The sequence below is a fragment of the Anticarsia gemmatalis genome, chromosome 5, assembly GCF_050436995.1.
Source record: "Anticarsia gemmatalis isolate Benzon Research Colony breed Stoneville strain chromosome 5, ilAntGemm2 primary, whole genome shotgun sequence".
NCBI classification, from domain to species: Eukaryota; Metazoa; Arthropoda; class Insecta; order Lepidoptera; family Erebidae; genus Anticarsia; species Anticarsia gemmatalis.
Window position 1 is genome coordinate 9,733,184 of NC_134749.1, and position 25,089 is coordinate 9,758,272.

Here is a 25,089-nt window from a genome sequence, read left to right on the forward strand (position 1 = left end):
ATGGATCAATCGCAAGGGTGCCAAATGTACCGTTTTATTGTACGTAAGTAATTTACTTACGAATTTCTTATTTCATATTTGTGTTTAGTTTAATGTACACTTCATTGAATCTGTAAATACGATTGAGAAAAATTGCTGTCTGGCTGGCTTTTAAATGGCTTTTAGGATTAAATCATAGCGAGACTTAATGTTAAAAAATATACCTGAGACTTTGCTTTTAAAGGGATTTAGTATGTCCAATAGGTGTTAAGTTATTATAAATCATATTGCAAACTTTAATACCATTAAAAGTCTCTTTCATGATAATATAGTTTCAAACGTTTTAAAACTAAAATTAGTATACAACTTCGTTACAAAGTTGATATAGAATACATTGTTTTGAGCACGTAGAGGCCAATGTAACAGAGAAACTGAAATAAATATAATTTACCAAATTACCCCAATCAATTCTGTGTTGGACCACGCCATTTCGAAATTAGAGTCTCGCTACCCTGTTATGCAGATTCTAACACCTTTTTTCGTAGAAAAGGTTTATTTTATTACTGACTGGCAATGCTATATTGGTATAATATTTTCATGCGAATGTAGAGTGTACTTATATAGCTTTTACGCACAGTTAACTTCAGAAAATGTGTATTTATGGTTGAAAAATAATTCCTGCCTTAAAAATTAATTCAATAGGTATATTTTTTGAGCATAGTCCTCAACTTGAACTTGACCATCTTAGCGAACGCTTGTCCTTCCTCGATTGGGAGGAGACCCTTGCCAAGCTGTGGGACAGTCACTACTCACTAGTTAAAAAATCCAAACATAGTATTCGTCTATCTAATCACGCTCAATTCAAAACCATCACAAAGACGGTCAAAGTTCAAACTTTGGCATAAATAATATTATATTTGGTTTCGTACAAACAAACATCACAAATTGCCGAACTTCAAAATATTTCCCAACAAAAGTGTTGTGTTGTTTTTTGTTAGCAAAAAGTCATTTTTTGATATCTCTGCCGGGCAGCGAGGTCATCATAAAGCACTCGACGTCAATTTTGCCTAAACGATGTTCGGGGTTTGATGGTTTGGATAGCCCTCAGGGCTACAACGAATCCAATCAGCGTGGCCACCTACTGGGCAGAATAATCTAAATAGATATAGGCAGCTTTGTTTTAAAAGCCATTTAGCATATACGATGTGAGAAATTATCTTTTCTTCTACACTACATCAAATAAATATATAAAATTCTCGCGTCACAGTTTTCGTTGCCATACTCCTCCGAAACGGCTTGACCGATTCGCATGAAACTTCAGTTTTCGTTGATTTCGTTTCGATTTTGTTTCGATTCTCATGAAATTTTGTGAGCATATTGAGTAGGTATGAGAATCGGCCAACATCTATTTTTCATACCCCTAGGTGACACTTTTTTATTTAGGTATATGGCATAACAACGTTTGCCGGGTCAGCTAGTCTATCTATAATAATATAAATAAAAATGAATCACCAAAATGTACGCACATAACTTTTAAACAATTAAACTAAATTGGATAATTCTTCTTCAATATGTTTGTAACTGTCACGATAGGGTTTGTATGGGATCGATGGGATAAAAAATTTCCACGGGAATGGAACCAACGGGATGAAATTGTCGAAACCCGGACAATGTCAGGCCAGTCCGCAAGTTTAGAATAAAACAGATTTAGAACAAGAAACAAAGAATTTTTTGCCTAAAATTGTTTAGCTGCGCCAAAACCTAAAATAAGGTTGAAACACCCACTCCTCATTTTTTTATTTTTGTATGTAACATCTCTCAATGACAACCCGCGAATATTATTCGTGTACACATACGTAACGTGGCGTATCGCGTCATGTGTGACGTAACATTGCCTCCAAATTACGTGGAATGCAATTATTTTTATTGAATAAATAATAATTGCATTGTGTCGTACCGTACTCGCGTTCAGCGACATGTGTCGACAATATTGCTTCAATTCAAGGAGACTAATACGTACAAAGGAAATACTTTTAACACACTTTTGTTATTTTGTGCGGAATGGCTTTTTTACTCCTTGTTGTAGCTGCTGGTGATACATGCAAAATAAACTGATATTCATCGGCGAGCTTCACAAGTTTGGATTGTTTTTTCAGAAAGTGCAGTTGAAAATTATTGAAACATGTTATTTGCGGCAGTTAACACTGGATAGCACCTATTAAAATAATTATGTCGTTCCTTTGCCTCTGCAAATAGGTATACCAAATACCTTGTTGCACGAAAGTTTTTGGCCTACCTCAAGAATTGTTAGCTGAATTAACACGACCGACAAACAAAATTCAATGAGAAACATAGGCGATCAATAGTTAGCAAAGTAAATACCAATTCTTATATATTATAATGGATTTGTAGTTCTATACTAATTTTAAGTTTCACCAAAATATCTTTCATAAAACATGCACTTCGTAAAACCTTCAAAGAAAGTTCACTATCAAATAAAATCCGTACGTTAACTCTTCATCGATCTAAGTACAGCTTAAATTGACAAATTATTGTGAATATGAATGAGACTGGGGTCGGTAAAGGACAGGTCAGTGACCACATTAGTGACCTCTCAGTGACGGCCGTGATAGACGGCACTTGTGACCGTCAAGTATCAAAAGGTTCATGAATGTAAAAGGATTTCTACGCGGAGCAGGTACCTGTATATAGTTTTTGTGAAACCAAATGAGATTCATTACTAAGATAGCTGAGTAATTAAATGTCTATGTTGATAGTTTGTAAATGACATTTTAATGTGATATTTAATTAATTGATAAGTCTTAAGATAGTAAATAGAGCTATTAGAAGTAATCTGTATATTGCATATCGTTAGTCATAAGTACTTCGTGTTTATACAATATTTATTGACATTAATTGCTTTAGAAATACGAGAAAGATCTACACATGATTCAAGACCGGTGAAGACCGTTTATGGTATCTATTGATAAAATAGTAATTTATACTTAATTTGATGAGGTGAATAAAATCGTGGGATGCGTAAAATCTCAATTTCAACTCTTAGGTTAATTGCTGTCAGGCTGCAGCGGTGAGTCCAATTTGAGCCCACTTTCTTGATCATGAACTGTATTCATAGAAACAACACACATCAACGTGGTCCCACGAGGTACTATCACGTATTTGATCCTAGTCTCAGATAGATGTTCTGATAATTTTACTTGGTGTAAGTATGGTCGCTGGTCACTTGCTTGACAGAGGGTTTGTCGCCAAGAGTTGAAGTTCCAAGTAATATCGTCAGCAGAAGAGTGGTTCTAAACAATTACAGATACTACTATGGCATCGAGGAGCTATCCCGGTTTTTATGTAGAATTTTAGAACACATCTTTCAAACTTCCAAACAGAGAGTTAATAGAAACTTTGTGTCAAGATAATCTTACGCGAAAGACCATTTTGGTATGTAAGTATATAGTCCCAGTAACAAACTACTCATGATGAATGCCTTATAAAGTTGACCGTGAAAAGCTCTTTTATTAAGCTTTTAACGGATAAGTAAGTGGGTACACTTAATCAAGTATTGGTTATTAGGGTGTGCACTCAATAACCACGTAGCGGCTATAGATCATAGCGACTTGACAAGTGGCGCTCCCTATCGTCGTTTGCAGAGCATTACACATGAAACATATTAATATAATGTGTGCTTCCTTTACGGGGTTTTGTAATGTTTGATAACATGAAGCTTTGATGACTGCTTCTGTGGTGAAAGCGCTGGTGTAGCCGACTGCTGACGAGTCTCGTGTTCGTTTCTCGGGTAAGGAAAAGTTCAGGTGGGAGTTTCAAGTTTCTGGTAGAATATTGTCAATAGAAGCTGGGAGGTTATGTGGCAATGAACTTTCCTCCTAATATACGGGACCAACAATACTGATGGCACAGGGCGTGTGAATTGCATACGTATCTCTACCAAAAACCCAACTAGGTATAATTGGTATTGGTCACACTTTGATGAATTATTTTGACCCTTGGCTTGAATTTTGAGTTAATTCTTAGTAATATGGATGTAAATAAAAGGGTTGTTTGTGATTTCTGTAGATTGACAAACAAACGAAACTGAAAGTTGTAATTAACTTTTCGAACATACCAGTGGTGGACACAGGCACAGTGATTATGCCCAACGATTTGTGGAAAATACCTTACCGGCTATCGGCAATTAATGAAAATTACACTCAATTATTGGAACGGCGCGGCGATGGACTACAACTACTTATTAGATTCTACTATACTGTTTATTGAAGGCTTCATTCCTATGACACGAGATACCCAAAAATGATATGAATTATCGTTATCTTTGTATCAATTTTATTGTGTAGTCGTTGTCTGTAGTAGGTACCGAGGATTTGATACATAAAAATAAAAGTAAATAAAAATCCTATGTATCCTGCCGAAGCGTGATTTGAGAAGCAAATACCCATGGATACACCCAAACTTTGGAATTTATAAAATAACTAGGATCATGCTTATTACATCGTACAGGACAAAAAATACGTGTATCTCCCGATATTGAATACGTGACGTTACAATATTGGCATCTCTTATCAGAAAATCTGTGACATTCGTCTCTTAACGTTTTCATCAGAGTTCCCTAATACTAATCAAATAACATTTATTTTGCTTAACAGACAACATTGAAAGCTATCAAATAATTTGCCGCCGACTTTTCCTCGTAAAAACATTTTCAAAAGGAATAGCTCCTAGAGATAACGTATCTGTGAAGTACGAGGCTGCGTGTACGCGGAAAACTCCGGAAAATGTTAGTAAAAATTCATTAATTTGGTTGTAAGTAGAAAAGTGATCCGGTCGGGGATACAAAGCCCGCTTTCGGGAGCCTGCATCCCTTCTCGTGTGGTTTTGACCGGGTCTTTGTGCGGTCGCCGGATATAACCCTCACCGTACCATTGTAGCTTATTATCGCCCGAAATACGTTTGACTTTTAGCCCTTGTTCGTAATTATTACGACACCCGTAATCATTGGTGCCTTACATCATTTTTGCTTTGAATAAACTTTGTTAAATTGGGTTGGTTTTATTTACAGTTCCGCGATTATGATATTTGCTACGGAATTTATGATTTCATGTTGCTCTAAGCTTTTAATTAAAGAGGGGTTGGAGTTTATGGATTAATTTATAAGCCACTGTCTGATCATACATATAAAACGTTCTTGAGTATGTAAGTGGTTCAGTGGGGCAAATCTTCTCTCCTTGCGTGTTAACTGATTTTATACAATGTGTCTGACCTATATTCTCTCGATAAACCGTTAAGGACACCTATAGCGTTAACGCGACACTTAAAGGGGTGATGTCAGAAGGCGATTAATAGGTCGTCTGGCCGCGTCTGGGGTGCACCGCGATGGTCTAGCGACCGGAAGCGGCTCGCACCGAATAATCGCATCGATCGCCAAAAAACTAACCCACATACGCACTGGCAGCGTAGCCGGAATTATTAATCGCGAGGAGTAAGGGGGCGAGGCGGCGCTCGTGGAGGGTGGGCGCGGCTGGCGCGCAGGCGCGGCCGTGCGGCGGGCACTTCGCGAGAAAGGCTCGCGCGCTTCGGCCGCGTCCTGACGCCCGGCGGCGTCGCGATGCGCGAGCAGCCGGCCCCGCGGCCGCTCCCGCAAGCGCCGCGCTAACCTGTACCCATGCAGTGGCGAAAACTTACCAGGTTGAAGTCTTCGCCGGGCGGACAGTCGCGCGCTCGGAGGATGCTCTGCTGCGGCCGCAGGAAGGTATGCGATCCGATCGATAGCGCGCGCCGAAACCGTCGCCCCTCCCGGCCCGGACGCCGACGCCGTTTCGTTACGCCGTTCGACGACCCCGCTCACTAATGCTTCACTAAATCATGCTTCTTCTTCTTTTTCATCTTTCTTTTGCTCCATATTCCTTTGATGGAATTTGTTCCATTCATGTTTCTGTTATCAAATCTGAAAATTCCAGTTCTAAGCTAAGTACCCGTGTGCTCCGGTTTCAGCGGCTTAAGTGCAAGTTTTGCTTATCATATCGTTTTAATCTAGATAATTAATGGATGTGGAAATTTTGTATAGCGCATTGACAGTTTAATTTGTTGAAAATCTGCTACGCTTCCAAGTTCACGTTTTACTAAGCAATTAGTGAAGTTTTGTTGAAGGGCGGGTAATCATTCTGTAGGTCATATGAATGTGGGCCGTCTAATCGATCTCTATTCACAGCTATCGACTATTGTAGAACGATCGTAGAACGAGACCATTGTGCTCTCTGAGTCTATTTTAAACTCAGGTTTAAAATGCATCCAGTTCGGCCAATCTCTCTGTTCTAATAACTATTTTAATGATCAACGTAATGAAGAAAATGTTATTTATGTTACCCGCCCGTTTGCAGTTACGATAATGGTCGGGAGTACCGCCTTAGGTACTTGCAGCATCTCGCCATCTTGTCTAAAGACACTACTTATTACTACAGCTGCAGTAGTGGGGCTGTAGATATTACTCTACTAAATCTAATCAGTTTGCTCATTTTGCTTGGGATTATATCTAGTTGAAGATTATTCCGTGGGGATTAGCTACAAATTAGTACTTAGTATCAGAGAAGAAATTTTGCTCCAAGGCTTGTTTCTAATTATAGACTGAGGCTGGTCTAGTTATAACGGTTGGGGAATAAGATTTGAATGGGCGAGAAGGTTCGCAACGTCGGATATGTACTAGCGAACAAGGCATGATTGTCGAACAATACTGCAAAGGATGCAGCAATCTACTGCAATCACTTCAACTGCCACTTAATACGAGAATAATCAAAAGCTGTATGACTACAAGCGCATGATTGTCATCAAGGACTTCTATTGAAAATTCGAAGCGGGTACTCAACTCTTAAATACGTTTTTCATTGACCATCTTTAACGTATTTTACCGTCCCGCTCCTGGGCGGAGGTTTGCTCGCTAGCGTGAGAGAGATAGAGTTGTAGCCCGACAGAGTGACCAAGAGAAATACTTTAAAACCTTCGAGGTCGATATGATGAAGTAATGGTGATCTTTACATAGTTTGAGATTTGTTCAAAATCCACTTATTGGGTCACACTTATAAATACTTAAATTTTTGGAAAGCGTTTTTCCTCTTTTATTTTACGCTTGTATGTTGTGGGTTACATTTCAAACGATGCACCTTTTAATGACAGCCAAAGCAATCTTTCTGATGAAAAAATTCAAATCTCATTTGTATGTCTTATCAATTTCTATAACTTGATTAATTACAAGCAATTTTTTAGGTACCTATTCATTATTTAATGAGGTCAAATATTGACAATTGATTGATTAAGCAGACAATCAATTAGTATACAACTCCTACTACTACTATTTATTATTCAACCCCTACATAATATAAAAAGTATGTTAAAAAATAATCATTATAAATAGTTAGCCGAAGTAAAAACTTTTTTTTAGGGAAAACTAGATGGTCCCCGCGGGTCCACTCGTGTACTTGCATACTCTATTTCATAACGGAGATCTTAAGGAATAAAAGCAGAGTTTTTTAAAAAAAAACCTTAGCTCTGATATCTTGATGTCAAACTATCCGAGAGGTTAAAATTTCATCAGAAAAGTTTAGCTGTGAAATCGTAACAGACAGACATTTTAAATATAAGTACAGATTTAATATTCAAAAGTTATGTTATAGAAATACGAAGGATAATTCGTGTCGCTCTAACATCATGTTCGACTTTATTCATCGCGTTTTATTGTAGCGTCGTTGTAATGATCAATGTCACGAATCACGAGCAATGCCTTCACTGCTTTTTATTTTAAGATTATCTTTGTATTATCAAAGTTTTGTTTTAAGTTAGTTTGTTTAAAAATAGTCCTTTGATTTACAGAATTGGTTTGCAAATGGATTTTAAGTTTTTAGATATGACTATTGTTATCACTGTCCCTTGAAAAAATGTCTTGTCTTATTCAAAGTTAGCTCGAGTTGCTTCTAGTATTTACATACCGTACAAAAAATGAAACTATAACAGTTTTTATCATTCAAGGCCCTTGGAACAATCTGTGGGCTAGTAACAATCAGATGAAAAAAGCGGAATTTTCAAACGATTTTTAACGGATTGGCAATCAAATGTATAGTAGTATGCCGTATGGCAATCTTTAAGTTCTAAAATCCCTTTTTTTTCTATCAAATTTTCCAATATTTCAACTATTCGTTATAAATTTCTAAAATATTTTAGCCAACACGCAGCGGCAAGCGGGATTCATCCCGATCCATCATAATTTTCCGGCGCCCGATGCACGACATTCCTAAAGGGATTACTTTTGCAATGTTACATTATACGACATTCATACAATAGTAACAATAAGTAATACAATATTTGTATTATGATACTTTTCATTACTTTCAATTATTTCATACAATACGAGTACTTACGTGACGTAAATATAACACTGTTGATGACTGCAACATGTGTGACGTATCACGGTATTGTGTTTCGATGTAGCGTTATGTAGGACCTAATTAATGTTTACGATACATTATATTTCATAGCCTAACATGTTTATAGAATTGATGGCAACAGTAATTTATTTTACAATAGGAAAGAGTGATAAAGAATTGGATTTCGTTTGATTGCACTTTGGTTTATTTAAAAATCCGAAGACTGTCTCAACTGTCTGCTGGAAAACATGTCTCTTGCCCAATTGAGGAAAGAGACTAAAAAATTACATTCTTTATCATGTTTCAAGTCAAATATACGTTTACTTTGGCGATAAATTGATAGCAAAATGTCGGGATTCAATAAAATTAACCCTATCACTTGAAAATGGTAACTAAATTTTCAATTTTCATTATCGAACAAAGGGACTCGATTTCTAAATTGTAACATGTTAATAATTAAAGGAGCATCGAGCATGTAGGGCCACGTGTACAATATGTAGGTCAATCGTACCCCGAGTGCTGTCTAGGGTTGAATCGGGTATTTATGGACTGTACGGACGTAATTTTTGTTTATAACCCTGTAAAGATCAGGTGCGTTTTAGGTGTTTTATACATGGATCTGTAGAGAAAATTGCACATAAGAATATGTGTATTCGAACTTTACTACTGTACTATGTACAATCTTTTAGGAGCCAAAATAGTTTGAGTTAGGTCAAACAATTTAAAGTATATCTTTTTAACCCTAATAAATGTGTGTTCAAAGTGCACAGACAAAAGTATCGAATTTAATAGTCAGTCTTAGTGCAAAAAGGGTATAAGACCCTATTAATTCGGTATAATTTAAGATTTATTGGCAGCTCCATTCGGCTATCCATTAGGATGACTTAATAATTCACGAAGCAAAGGGTAATCTCATTATTGAACTTAGACAACTTGTGACATACGCCTTTAGTCATATACTTGATGTGTTTCGTCTCTTTCACTCCAAGCATGTTTGAATCAGGTTAGACTAAGACAGATAGCTAAGGGTTACTCATTCATTTTTTAATGTGGTATAGTTGCCCGGTTACCAAATAATTGCTTAGCAACCAGTTATGATTGAAGCATTTCAAAGATTTTCTAGAATAAATTCAATGGCTGTAACGACCTTAAATTATGGTATTCAATCGTCGTAATCATTTGTAGAGATGATTATATTAATTCAGATCTTGGCGCAGATCTTGAATGTAGATTTTTCTTCTAGGTATGATAAATAAGTATTTAAAAATGTTAAAGCTGGACAAGTATACTATGTAGCTCTAGCCTCCTTCGTCTTACGTATATCATTGCTCAGACTTCAGTTAAATGATTGTGGCAGCCACGTCCTCAGAGTACGTGTGCAAGTTTAAGTCAGTTGATACGTAATTAGTTTTCTTTAAATGAAAAAGTTGATAAAAAAACAAGTAGACGGACTTTCAAGGTTTCAATTATCATAAGTTCATCAGATGAACCGTACCTAAATCGTGATTAAAATTAAAAACTTTTAACTATTTAATTTAAAAATGTTATTAAAGTACATTTTAAGTGTCAAACTCATGATTCTCTAATAGTCAGCAGTATCGAGTATCACCTACCCGATTCTGTCGACTGAAGAGAATCGCTCTTCTATTTAAACAAACGAAGTCTAGCACTCTATAACATAACCACACTTCTAATCTCACAGTTAATGTAGCTGGCCAGATTTTGAAACATCGATGTCATATTTACGATAAAAAAACTTGTGAAACAAATTCACCGTTCGATTTTCCTTATGAATGTTCACATCATCATTTGACATTCGTTCCCTTTTTATGCTGATGTCATAATATATGGAGGTCCCATACAACCTTCAGCGTAGTTGTGCAGGGTATTGTTGATAAAGGAGAATTGTAACTGAATGTTTTCGATTATTTGTAGCAACTGTAAATGTTTTTAGTTTAAGTTATGTTTTATTGTGTCCACTTGAGTATAAACTGCACGTTTTGTACGACATGTTACTCGGACTATTAAAAAATGGGCGAGATATTTTGATTTAAAATACAGGACTCATTTATATTATTAAATTTGTTAAATACGACGATATTTTTTTCAATCTCCGAATGTAATACATCGCGTGAAAATGAATTTTGCAAGACGTTACATTCCACATAAAATTGTTAAAGTAACCATACCTCTGTATTTCCAGAGCACCCGTCGACAATATTCTTTCGTCGACACACGACAATGCCATTCGCGTTTTGCATTCAAAGCGACTCGAGAACGTCAGAGATAATCAACACCAACATACCACATACTTACTTCACTTCATTCAACAATATACAGAGGGTTGCTCGTACTCTACGGTTAACTCAAAATTACAATAATCAAAGTACGCGCTTTGAATAAATAACTAACTTTCTATGGGTTGTTGGGCCCACTTGACAACTATTTGTTGACTGAAACTCGATGATGAAGTGTCTTAGTCAGTTTAGGGTTGATTTACATAATTATGTTGAGGACTTTAAATATCTTTAAGCTGTTCACACTTCATTAAGGGGGATAGAAAATGTGAGATAGCCAAAAATCATTGTTGGTTTTGACATTGAATAAGCCTATGATTTCAAGTGTTTATTTGTGTTTGTAAACTAATGATCTCTGATAATAGTATTTTATTTCACATCAATGGTGGTGTGATAAAAATACATTCAGTATGTACAAACAACACGGTCTGCTTCAACCATTAAAAAATATACATTTTTCTCGATATTCAAATTACCTATTCGGCATTCGCAATGTTAGTAGAACAAATAAGGTGCCATTGTATTGTGAAGAAAAAAAAATGTCCGCTCAAGTTATTTCTGTGCGCCAGTACAAGGGAGTGTAGGAGGAAAAATATTTTTATGGGCTGTGTAAGTAACGGTCAAACATTATGAATTTTATGTCTCTGCCCCCGAAAGTGCGGGGCCTCATAGGTTGAATCCTGGAGAAGCTTTTTTTATTATGGCGGCCGTGGACGGGTTTGTAGCTTATATTGTACCGAAGAATAGCTAAAATCTGTTATTTTTTAGTTAGATTAAAATATAATAGGGAATAAAATGCTTAAATATAATTTCAAAAGCTCGAAAACTATTTACAGTATTACGAAAAATTACATTTCATACAAATGTAAATACTGGAAAGAGTTTTCGATTTAATTTAATTTCGCCATCCTGACGGGCAGATTTACTGAAAGCTATCACAAAAACGCCAGCCATATTTTGGCAAAATATGCGACACTTTCAATATCACTTTGCATATCTCGCAAACCGATAACAGTTATCGGCATTGCATAAAACATAACACAGCCTTGACGCCACATCGACGCATGAAAACAAAAGCATTTTGACAGTCCCAATGATCCGATAACGAGTACGAGTGAAGTGCTTTAATAGGCTTAGTGCGTTCACTTTATCGTACCTACTATCTGTTGTCACGGCAAACAATATTGCAGGCCGTGACGTCACTACGTGGGCCGAGTCCCGGTAGCTAACATGATTCATGAATGGGAACAATACCTGGATATCAATAGGCAGAGTTCAAGGACTTTTGTGCAAGAATCATTGTGTTTTTGTATCCAACGTTTATTGTTTATTGTTAGCGAGTTTTATGTAACTGTGAACTGAATTTGTAAGGTTAAGTAACTATTACTATTTGTCTCTAGTATTATTTTGAAGTTTGTGATTAGATGACGTCGCGGTGTAATGTGTGAACGTTTACGCTGGAGACCCTGTCAATCTAATTGTAGGTTTTCATGCTTTAAAAGGCTCTAAGTGCGTTTGTCACGATTGCTTTTTATGAAGTAATAGTTCGTAAAATAATTAAAAGGATTCAGGACTTAACAGGTTTTAACATATTTTTCACAAAGATATTCCTACTACAAGTATTTTATGTAGATACAAAACATTTATTCTGTTTGTATTCAAATATTTCATTGCATTTATAAACCGAATAAATGCATTTGGTGTATAATTCACAGTTAATTAAAGAGCCTATTAAAACGATTAATTGAGGGTAATGGATATAGATAGCTTAAACCACCGACCAAATATTTAACTACAGTTTACTGATATCGTAAATGGGATTTCAATATTATTAATCATCTGATATTTAATTTAAACAACGTTTAAAACGTATTATAACTAGGTTTAAGGCAAACATATTATATTTAGTTAAGCTCACTGATGTGTCACAAAATATAAATTTTTGAAATAAAATACGCATTAGTCATCAATATTGTAGTTTACTTTACTGAAAGAAAACTTAAAAAGAAAGTGGTTTTTCATTCATGATAAAAAATTCTTGCCAAGTCCCACATTTCAAAACCACGATTACTTAGTACAGAGTAATAAAAAAGCAAGAATAAATAAAATAAACATTCATCGCAGTCTAGTCTGGTTCATCTGTGCCGGTGAACTTAGAGAAACGAGTTCAGTAAAATTCCAGCCAAGTCTTAAAGCATTTGGTTCATCTCACAAACAGCCAACTGGGTTATGTTTGTTGTATAGCCAGTAAATATTCCAAGAGGCTCTCTAACCTAGATTTTAGATTTTCTTTATCTTCCATAGATTTTTATCATTGGCCGTCTGCCATCCTGTCTGTTTGAATGTAGGACAAAATACCCTATGAATATGCGTTAAAATATCGATATTTCATTCATAGATTTAATTATTTATATCCTTTGAAAATCTTGCTTTCAATACATGAAGACATTCTTTCTCTAGACATAACCACAGCAACAAAGCTTTAGAAAATAACTTCTACACATTACTAATGTGACTATATTTCTCAAATACGACATATTTTTATTTCATTCTTTATGATTATATTTCCATCCCTAATTACTATGTTAATGACGTGGCAATTTCAATTTCGAAACTAAAAAAACACCGAACATTTTCAAGTACGTATATTTTGATCATCAATGATAGTTACGTGATAATAATTAGAGATAGTACGCCCGCTTCAAACTTCTATTATGTTTAATCCACTTTGATTCCTATCTTCGAAATAAATTACTGGCCAGTCGTAGATATGGAAATCCAATGCAATTATAATGCCATTAAATTTTGTTTTTTTTTTCAATACTTTTGACGCTCGGTTGTATCACAAAAGTAAAGGATATTTGTTGAGTTGTCCTGAAAATAATACAAATATGTACATAGCATTTTATTGTAGGTGTTAGTTCTTTTACTAAGAATTTGCCCGTGGGCGTCCTATCTGGGTTAATATCTAATGTTATTCAATAAAAAGACAAATACAATAATAATATTACCAAAAATAATAAAACATGTAGGCAGAACATAACATCACATTATATCAACTTAATTAAGTAATTCTACGAGAAACATGCTACGTTTTCGTAGCGCTATCGTAGCAAGCTACGCTGAAAAACTATTGTTCCTACAGCAACGTATAAAATGTTAATAAGGCTCTAAAATGTTTTTTCTTTGTTGAACATTATCTAGAAGCTAATTAATTCGCTTCTAGATAATGATTTACTTTGATTTTTTCCTTCGAAATATTTCACAGTCAAAAAACTGCCTACGGTGTACGGGTAACTTTTTAAAGTATATTTTTTTGCGGCTTCATAAGAAGGCTCAAAATATTGGGAAATTTCCTGCGAAAGCCTTTGTTAACAAGACAAAGTATTTGTTATTTAATGAATCTCATTGTTTGCCCCAAAAAGAGCTCTTTCGTTTTCTGTGGAACATGTTTTTCGATATACTATCTCTTAGTATTATTTTGTGGAACAATTTATCACATTGTACGGGGACACAAATTACTATTCTTTGTAGGTCGTTGTGTGTTATGTATTACGATTTAATTATAAAGTAATGTTGTGTTCAGCTTGTCGAATGATTGGTCGGCGTTAAGTAATGGTTTCAGCATGTCCTTCTATCGATTTTCTTATTAATGCTCAACATACCATGGTGTTAGATGTCTTCTATACACCTAGCTACATATTGACTATATTGAAAGTCGAAGGTTTGTTTTAATTTCAACATTTAAGCCTAAATGTGTATACCGACTGTTCTAAGTGAAAAATCAGGTGACTGCCAACATAAAAGCTCTTAAAATAGAACCGTAAAAATTCTATCAATACCGCCATTTGCCACTTGAGAACGACAAATTTATTTAGCGCATGCACTTTTATCTTTATCGCGATGAGATAAAGCGTATTTTTCTCTGTGTGTGCAGTAAAGGCTTCGCTCCAGTTGTCGACGTTTCAGCTCTCGACCGTCTAGAGCACTTCAGAGTTCGAGTTGGCACCAAATTTTAGGTTTCAACGCTTCTCATTAGGCGCCGCTCACAGAGACAGGCGGGTGCGGGGCGCGCGGAGAGGGATGGGCGTCAGACCGGGAGGACTATTGTACTTTAAGACGAAGTGTTTTGTTCCTCAGCTCTTTATATAACTGTACGTACATGGAGTCTCACTTACTGATATTACCGCTCGGTTTATGTGGGATCCTGTGAAAAACGCGAACACTTTAGCGCACGCACCTCGAGACAAACTAATAAATAAACAAAGAACGCCAACTCAATTAAACTTGTTTAATGAGTTTGTAACACTAGTAATTTTTACGATCCGAATAAAAAAGTGGGGGCATTAAAATGGAAGAACAGCAAATTAAAGCAATAAGCTACAGCATTATTTACGATTAGTAAATCTAATTTTACGTCAGAATGTTGGTATAAAAATGTTGTTTGATAAATCTGGTCGTGGTTTGGACACGGTGTATTTTTTGGCGCGAAATAATTAGTTTTTCCCCCACGGTCCTTTTATACCTGCGGTGGTCGACGGGGACGCTTAAAAGCTTCGGTCGCCGTTTCACTTATCAACCAATTATAGGAGTAATTTCATGTATGCTTCTGTAATTAATGGCTTCCATTTTAAAATACACAAACATGGCACTTTACTACTTTGATTATTTACATGCTATTATATTACAATTACTGTTGACTAGTGGTTTGCAATTTTTGTCGTTTTGCGTATCGTAAATGTGTTCATGAACCATATCATATTAGGAGCATAATGCATCTGTGCTTAATCATACCATACCGTGCAAGAGCGCGTTAAACTCTATTTAAGTAAGTCTGATAAAACTGTTCTGTCTAATGCCTTTAGTTGTCTGCTTTAGAATTAGTAGAATAATATGTTACTTATAAAATTGGAGTGAATAAATTAAAAAAATCTTTTTTATACATAATACCTCTTAGCCGATACAATAAATACTCTGAAATGTTAAAAATACTAGTAAAAAGTTGTTTGCCAATCGTAAAACAGATAATTAAAAATAAACTTTTAGATACCATTAACAACATAAAAACAACTCCACAGCGTAAATTGAAAATTTAATTTACTCATTTTTCATTTCGAAAGTTTTAGTAATTTAAAACTACATAATAATATAATTAGTAAACACAATTTAATCTATCTACGAAATTCATAAAAGCTCTTATGAGTTAACTGAGACGATTCTCATGCCATTAAAATATGTCTAAAGTGCGCGTGGGCCCTAAGTGGGCGTGGCCGTCTGAAGTGACGTGTGTAGGCGGCCTTAATGAGCTGTGATATCGTGTGAGCAAACCTGACCTTTATTCTTATAAAGACAATGATTATTATTCTATGTATTATGGTGTAGCGGAAAATAAGCTAAGTGAGATTAATTATATTTACGTCACATAAGTTGTGTTACATTTTTTAGAGTTTAACGTTCAAAGTTTGAGTTTACTAGCCGTCGATTAGGCTGAAAGTATCTTTTTGAAAGAAAATACAGTTTTGTATAAACTTCTCGACGAATGGCTAAGGTTGCTTTTTGTGCTAAGCTACCTTATGTGATCATCATGGACCATTGCCCTACAATAACTAATGAATATAAAAAAAAAAAACTGATGTTTTATAACTACTCAAGTCAAAGATAATCATATAGCCTACAAAACTGAAAAATACGTGATGTTCTATGATCATTACGATTTTTCAGTTTTGGCCGAAGATAATTTCACGAATATAACTAATCTCTTAATCAATAGAGAATGAGAGAATCATATATAAAATTAAAAAATAAAATAGTACCGCCAAAAATTCCTCACTAAAATCTCACACTTCAGCAAATTGCAAAACACAGAAGAAAATTCAATCCTTTTAAAGTAGCCCCAATTTGTGTCAGGCAAAGACGTACAGCGTAATATGGTGGAAAACTTTATAATGGCATGTACGTGGTGGTAAAGTGAAGTGCCCTTAATAGCACCCCTGAATATTAGGAGCGCGAATATTTCCCGCTTAAAAATTTCGGTACGAAAACGTGAACCTTTTAGTGTCAAAGTTTGTGGGATGTTTTATGTCAATATTTTGTAAAGAGGCTTAAATGTGTGATTGTTATTGTACTGAGTTTCTGTTTGAAGGTATCTCTGACCTTTCGAACGTTGTGCCTAATGTTTTTTCTTTAGTCGGATGGGCGAGTCAAAGGGACCATTAGATTCTTTGATTTAAATGTCGTGTTTATTGAGTGGGCAACTGTGAACCTTCCAATATATAAAAAAATATCGATCGATATGTTTATGGTTTAGAGTTCGTTTCATTTTAAATCTAAGTCGTGGCAAAATAAAAAATACTGTATAGTAAAAACTACACGAAATTGCAAAACAAAAAATGTTTTTAAAAGTGTTGTATTCTACTCGTATGTACAAAATTATCATATTATTTTGGAACTATGGACGCACATCATACAAAAATATATTAAAACCTGTGACGTCAGACCTACGCAATGTGTTTATTTAAACTGAAGCCAACGTAATTTACGTCACAGAGGGTGACAACGATACACGAATCGATAGCTTATTTTTAAACAAACGAGACACATGCATGTTTTAAACGTAATACGCTTGGGGTGAATTGAAAAGTGGTCTATTCAAAAACAAATTCGATTCAACAAGATGTTACAAGGAAAAACTATTGTTGGGTGAGACGTAGACATACATACATAACAAAACGCTTGTAATACCCGAGTGTGTAGGTAAAAGTGTATGAATACGTCTTTTCGTGGTTTACTATGGTAGTCTCATGTGCAATGCAAGCCTATTGCTACAAACAGGACAGGTTACTAAACTCCGGTCCACTATTGAAAAATATTCTAATATCAATTGCATGAGCTTATCGCATTTTGAGCGATTCGGGCACCTCAGGATGAACAGTAGTAAACATTATCACCCAAAGAGGCCAATATAGACTTTTATAATAACGAATAGTAAGTTTTAAATCTTAGTCGGTAGCGAGTAAAAGTTTTTGTGAGAGAAGATAAATTCTTCTCCATTAGAGTCATAGTAAGTAACACATAAATTTTAGGTTCAACGGGCGCCAACTCGATAACGTCTTGGCAGTGAAAATGACTGCAACCAGTCGATAGGAACTGTAAGTTTCTGTAGATTGAATAAGTGGCTAAGCACATTACTTTATCATGTTTTTAAGTAAAATTCATTTGGTTGAGAGACCTGTAGAGGAGTTTGGAGGAGGCCTTAGCCCGACAATGGGACACTATAAGTTAAAAAAAGAAATGAAATCAACTTAAATTACTCAACGCGCGTTTATAGCTAAGCAGTAGAGCGATTTTCTACCACCATTGACTTTCGAGAAACGGCTAGCTAAAAAAAAATATTCCGAGAAACAAACTAAAAATAATGTAATCACAAAATATATCACATCATTTTATAATACGGACATATGGATGTAATAGATGGTAACTAATCCATTCTCCAATTATGAAAACCCATGACTAAACCGCATATAGTGGATTATAACACTGTCTACTCAACACAAAAGCCTGAATCACCCATTGAGTTGAAACAAAGCATCGAATTAATTCAGACGGTGACTCATAAAGGCTTAGCTCGAAGACTAAGGACGATGTGGGCGCCTGGTAATCCTAACGACGCCTAAGGTTTCCTTACTGCCTTTTAAAATACCGATGTGTAGGATTTTATAAAGAAAATGTCTTAAGAAATCGTCTCCTTATTGTAATGTTATAGTTTAATTACCTTTTTGTCTTTACACGTGGGTTTTGTAAAATGAAATGCTTATTATTATATTTTAACATTCTAAGAGCTAAACCATAGCCTAGAGAGCTTTTCTGTTTCAGATTTTTATTGTATCACTTATTTGTATTAAGTAAATTTCAAAGCTTAAGCATTTGTTCGGATACACGCAGTTGTATCTTAACGATACACGATTATATGTGTTCCGGATAATCCGCAAGGCACAAAAATATTTGCATCTCTTTCCTTTTTAACTCGACGGAAAGAGATGGCATATCATGATTTAATACAATGTCTTTTTTGACAAGCACCTGGGCACATTAATATAAGAGTTTACTTGTACTAAGTTGAAGAGCTGGAATTTATTAGAATTCTATACACGTTTCTATTGCAGTAATAAATAAGCTTTACTTGTTTCACCTAGCGTTTTCTGAAAGTCATTTATCTCGTTTATTTATTGGATTTTAGTGTTTAAAATGAATAAACAAGATCAATTCTATTAAGTCAATTGAGATTTAAGAGTACGTGTATTGTAGCTAAAGTTTAAAAATAAATGTCATGCTTTTAAAGAAACCAATCCCCGCTTATTAGAACATGTATATAACTCGTACGTACAAAATCTTTTTCAATAAGCAGTAATATAATCTCGGGTAATCTACTTCAATCTTATTTTCAAATATAAATTCATTTATAACGAAAAAGATTGCTGCAGTCGTTTTCCTCTGATTTACGATTTTAGTCACATTTAACAAAATAATGAATTAAAAAATCCTGAAACTGTACATAAACTACAGAAGTTTTAATCATTTTAGTTATTAAAATCTGTAAATTATTATTTTTATTTCATTTACTTAAATAAATTGTAACAAAATGTATGTTCAAAGCAAACTTTATACATTACAAAGTTGCATTTACCGACACCCACAGTCGCTAGCGATAACATATAACGTACAAAATTACACCCACTACAACTACCCACATTGTTTTATGTAAATAACGTTCACGGTAAAGTGCTTTCACAATTTTCTTATTTAAATGTCAATGGGAACACCCATCTGCTTAGGAAAACATATTTTGTTCTAGCGTCTTTGTACTGTTTTGTTTATCTAAGACCGTATCTTATAAGTTACATCCAAGGTAACTATTAGAGTTAAAAAGAAATTAAAAGTTCGTATAGATAAGAAATACGATTAAATATTTGGTACATTAAATCATAACAAAATAAATCAAAATCAAACCATTTATTCATTTAGGTCAAATGCTGACACTATGATAGTCAATGATACAGAGGATGAATTTACCGCCAGTTCGGAAGGTAGGGCCAATGAGAAGAGCTGGCAAGAAACTCCTGGCCACTCTTTTTAATCGCCAAATGGTTTTAAAAGATACAATAACTATTAAATTTTAATGTTGTATAATGTGTAGGACGTAGGTATTTAAGAAACGTTCAAAATGGCAATAAACAATTTAACATTCAACACAATCAGATTCCGATAAGTTTCAGTGTAAAATTTTCTTAAGTATTCGATAGATGGCGTTCAAAAGTTCTTCTGTCTCTACAAACACGTCCAAGTGACAAAAACAACTCCAGGCTGAAGTATCACTTAATGTTAAGTGAAGTATCAAGCCGTTAGAATGATAGCTTTGAATGAGTTGTTCACAAATCTTAATGGATTAGTGCCAAATAACCTATTTCATAGATACAGTGACAGCAAATGTATGGAAACCATGCAAGTATCCTAGTTGACAACTAGAGTACGTCAAATTGAGGGTCTCTATTCTGTACATTGCTGCTTTGACACGTAACGTGATAATCACTATAATCTTAGGGTCGGTTAACGTGTATCGCTAGAACAAACGAATGCTTAGATAACCACTCGACGGTTCACACTCAACCGATGATGCATCAGTGCGAAGCCCATAATAATTAAGCATCTTCCGTCAAAAGTGAACCGACCCTACGTAAGAAAGCAATGTACGGCGTAGTAGCATGCAAATAGTTTTCAACTGAGATAGTAACCCTCCTGATAAGCTAGCTGATGCTTATCCAGAAGTACTAAAACTGGGCCTTAGTCTGGACAAATCTGAATTGAAAAGCGTAATTCCAAATGCTGTTTCAAGTCTTCCATCAACATAATATTTAAAATATTGACGTTGAACTTACGTCACAGATTGACTTCATAAAATATGAAGCGTTTCGTCTCGACATCGGATTACGAACGGGACAAGAACACAATGAGTTTCTTAGCAGCCAGTACATTTTATATGCATGGAACGCGGCGAGATATTGAAGGTGTAACGAATTCACGCGTTTGATGAACGTATGCATTTAGATGCGGTGAGGTAGAACAAAGATTTTGAATTTCATTTTTAAAATGAGATGGGTGTAATCATTCTCTTTAAGGCTAAACTATTCATATTTTTTTGCTTTGTGAGTTATATTGATGATGCAAATAAGAATAGATTCCCTAACAGTACGCATACTATACCTCCACTCAAGCCAAATTGCACGAAATTTCGGTCGATTTTTACCACGATTTCAATAATTTCCAAGTTTCATTCAAACGACATTGCAATCTTTTAAATTAATTATAATTCGAAAAAGTACAAAATCAAATTGACTTTACAAGTCAAATAAAATAAATCAAAACGAAAATTATTGTAAACGTAGCTTTTGGTAAACTTTGCAATCAGTTACAACTAAGTATGTATGACGAACATCGTAAACCGAAATTCTATGTAAACATAATCTATGTAACTACACGCATAATTTAATAACCTTCCAACATTTGACAATGTGGTTTTAAATGCTATTTCATACCGCATACCTCTACAGCGACATAGCGAGCAACAGCTAGTCAATAAACAACTATATACAGTTATATATCATTACATATTAAACTGTACTCATCTCGAGAACTTAAGACAAACGCGAACAAACTTATCCGACATCATCTAATACTTGAGATTACGCACCAAAGTTAAGCGATGTCGGATCATAAAAGCTTTTCGGTCCAAAGGAATTCCTCTGACGTTACCTTATTGTTTACGAGACAACCTTTTGCTATGTTAATATGTATAGCGAATAAATTAACTGTGCAAAGAGAATGTTTTTCGTGTGAAACAATTATGCGGAGACGGTAGTGTCTTCAATGCTTTGTTTGGGGAATGGAAATTTTTGAATTTATTGGTGCCCCGTTTTCTGATTGCTTTTAATCTTTGTTGTGATTGAATTAGATTTTTTTGAATACCATCCTGTTCCCCCTCAAAATACAAAGAAGCGTAAACAAATTACTTACCTCATGAATTTTTATTATTCAGTTTTGAGTTTTTATAATTTAAGAGTTTTTAAACCCTGCTTCTGACAGGTTAAGATAGGAGAAAAGAGAATACTTTACAATAAATATTTGGCGAGCAAAAAAAATCTTTCAACTTAGGCAAAATTAATTTAGCATCATAATTTTTAGCATTAAAAATTGTTGCTTACGTACTTAGCAAACAAAGAATCTTACCTATCATAATATGCTGTCTTAAACAATGTTTCTTCAGCTAACAGTATTTATTATAACAAAATTATATCGCCTAGTGTCGGAGGTACAATATTTGTAGCCCATAAATAATAGCTAAGAGCTCTATCACATTGGACCTAATACGGCGTAATCTCTCAACCCTATGTACCAGGTACTTATCCCTTCGAGTCACATAAACAAGTGTAACTGTTCCTCGTACTCGTATTATTTGGTTTATCGTGAAAATACTTGTATAAAGGCCATGTTAGTATTATTGAAACAACGTTAACTTACTGACATTTTGTGTAGGATGTGACATTTGAATTATCAAAGGATTTTCATAAGAAGATGACATATGATATTATATTTGTTAGTAAATATATTATCCCACGCTTCGATCTTGAACATATGCTATGAATTTTACTCTGAAGTTTAAGGCAGAGGCGTAGCAAAATACTCATGTTACCAAGTCAATTTGAAGTATCAAATAAATAATGTCTGCATATTCAATGACAAATATATGTCTGTCAATTTAACAAAAATAAATTAGAGCCCTATTTCAAACACTATATACTAAGCGAGGTACTTACATATTTTAATTTAGAAAAATTAGGTATCCGTATTTCGCAATCCTCAATTTGAGGTAAAATACACGCGTTCACAGTAAGTACCTATAGACAGAACCACTTCAATACACGTGTCGTATATTACACTGTACACAAAGCGCAGTACGATCATTATAACAAAACAATTATGCGTGACCCGCGCTCTCCTCAAATAAAGGCTTGAAACTCTATTTTTTAAAGGTCAACAGAAATCTGCTGAATGTCACCGGCTATAAAAGCCAGACAGAATAATGTGGAATACTCAGAACTCATTATCTTTGAATATGAATACAAAGATCTAGTACAAATGATATTCGAGTGTTTATGATGTGACGAGTGCTTTATTTATTTTAGATATTTGTATTCGCATTTTAAAGTATCAATATGTAATGTTAACATACGAATGTGTCAAAATAACGGCTATGATTTTCGGTATTTTTGATATTTGTTATAGCATTGTTTAGAGTCAAAGTTAAATATCATTGTGTCACGGGTACAAAGACATTTAGCACATTATATAATTATCAAAAGACTATATTCAAACACAAACTAAAGATGGAACTCTAATTCCAAAGTTTTTTAATTACTAATACTTGCATATTCGCAATATTACTTCGCGACATGAACTTTGCATTCAAAATTTGGCGGAGCTAAACAATTAGGTTTATGTATGTGTATGAAATGAATGTATGTAAACTAAAACTAGATCGGTAAAGGGCACGAACGAGTTTCGTTTACCCGCAGTTTGTAACTAGTTTATACGAAATTAATTAACTAGCTGTTGTAAATCCTTGTTTGAATGCTCCAGTGAGATATTATTTGTTGAAACGTTTCCTCTCGGGACTTGTTAGGGAATAAACCTACGTTATCACGGCTCGCTGTTGGTTCTAGCTTGTAGTTAAATTAAGAAAAATACGATACTGCGATAAATTAGTACAATGATGTTGAAGAAATAATGGAAGAAAAAGGATAAGACATTTAAAATGTTTTAAGTGACATCTAGAAACACACTTTTTGTTTAAAATAATCTCTTTTCGAAATCGGCAAAACCTGGCTCCCAATAGACCGGTAATAATGGTTTCAACATCATATTATTATTTTCATAATACAAAATCCATGTTAAAAATATTATAACAATATATCACCACACTGTTATTTAATAAATAGTTTATTTTAAACAATGTTCACAGTTTATAATAAAAACATCCTTGAGAGAACCTCGTTGTATAATTCCAGGCAGTCATCTGTTAAATAGGTCGGCTCCTAGAAAGGTCATGGTGTTCCCTCGTGAGCTTCAATTATCGACTGTGACGTCATCAGTGTCACCATCCTTGTAATGGGGTCTTAGTTGATCGCTGGCGCCGTCTCGACACCCACTCACTTCAATATTCAGTGAGTTAGTGCTTTAAAATCATGTTTTAGATGAATTCTCAGTGGAATACTTTGATGTAGTATACTTATGTCAATTCAGAAGTAAGTTTGCTCAAGATTGATGGTGGATGTTTAGTATTTTTGTTTGGAAAAGTGGCAAGTTGTTGATTGAAATACAATGAAGGTAAACGCATTATACTATACTTGATTCCCTTCCCGTGTAAATCCCGATCTCTCGGGAATTCCGAGATAAAAAGTGACCTATGAGTTATTATACATACTCAAAAACTTTCGCATTTATATTATTAGTAGGATGATATTCAAAGTCTCTCAGTTTCATGTCCTTTACCTATTTTCATGTGACAAAATGAGAAGTTCTCATGTTCTATTTTAAAATATCTAATGAATTTCAGTGCACCCATAATATAATCATTAATTGTGGGTTTTTCTATTGCCAAACGATACATCATTTAGACAGATTTTCCATAGATTTCCTGTCAAAATATCAAACTGAATCCTCAAACAATAAATCGATTAGGCTCAAGTCATCTCCTACTCTTCTTAGCTCTAAAAAGCTCTTATTTCACGTCATATTATATCAAGAAAAATATATTAATATTTTATTTAATTCAAGTGAAATCGTTCCGTAGCTTATGTTATGAATTTATGATATGATAATGTCAACATTGTTATAATATTCTGCCTAATGGCGGAATAATGTAGCCGGTGACAATAAACGTGATGTTAGATTATAATCTAGGCTTTCACACTGATATGAATATAAAGGTATGTATGTAAAACTAATGGTAAAACTAGCACATGTCCTCGCCAACCGAGTGAAATTTCGTGTTAGTATTTTTCCGTAGTAGTTGACACATTAAATCTGGTACTGTTTTGTAGATTTATATTTATCTCTACACAGATATTTTGTTTTTTATGTTAACTTCCAATAGGATTTTTACATTGGGTAGAATTTGAATAAATATTTGTTTCTAATGGCATAACTTTCGAACACTTATCTTACAATTTTAGCTAAGAATGTACAAATTTCAGTTAACCATATTGCGGTCTTGCTATAGTCCCTATTTTGTTTCAGAAGGGTCTGAAAACGAACCATTTAGT

The 25,089-nt window shown here is 34.6% G+C and overlaps 1 protein-coding gene across 4 annotated transcripts in view; it reads left to right on the plus strand.

Moving 5' to 3' along the window:
- Nucleotides 1-5,569: 5,569 nt before the first annotated feature.
- Nucleotides 5,570-25,089, plus strand: part of RhoGAP100F (Rho GTPase activating protein at 100F) — a 45,319-nt gene continuing 25,799 nt past the window's right edge. For all 4 annotated transcript variants that reach the window (XM_076114710.1, XM_076114712.1, XM_076114711.1 and 1 more), the window contains exon 1: nucleotides 5,570-5,755. In XM_076114710.1, coding sequence (XP_075970825.1) covers nucleotides 5,669-5,755 — 87 coding nt within the window. In that variant the 5' untranslated portion in view covers nucleotides 5,570-5,668. The remainder of the gene's footprint in view (nucleotides 5,756-25,089) is intronic.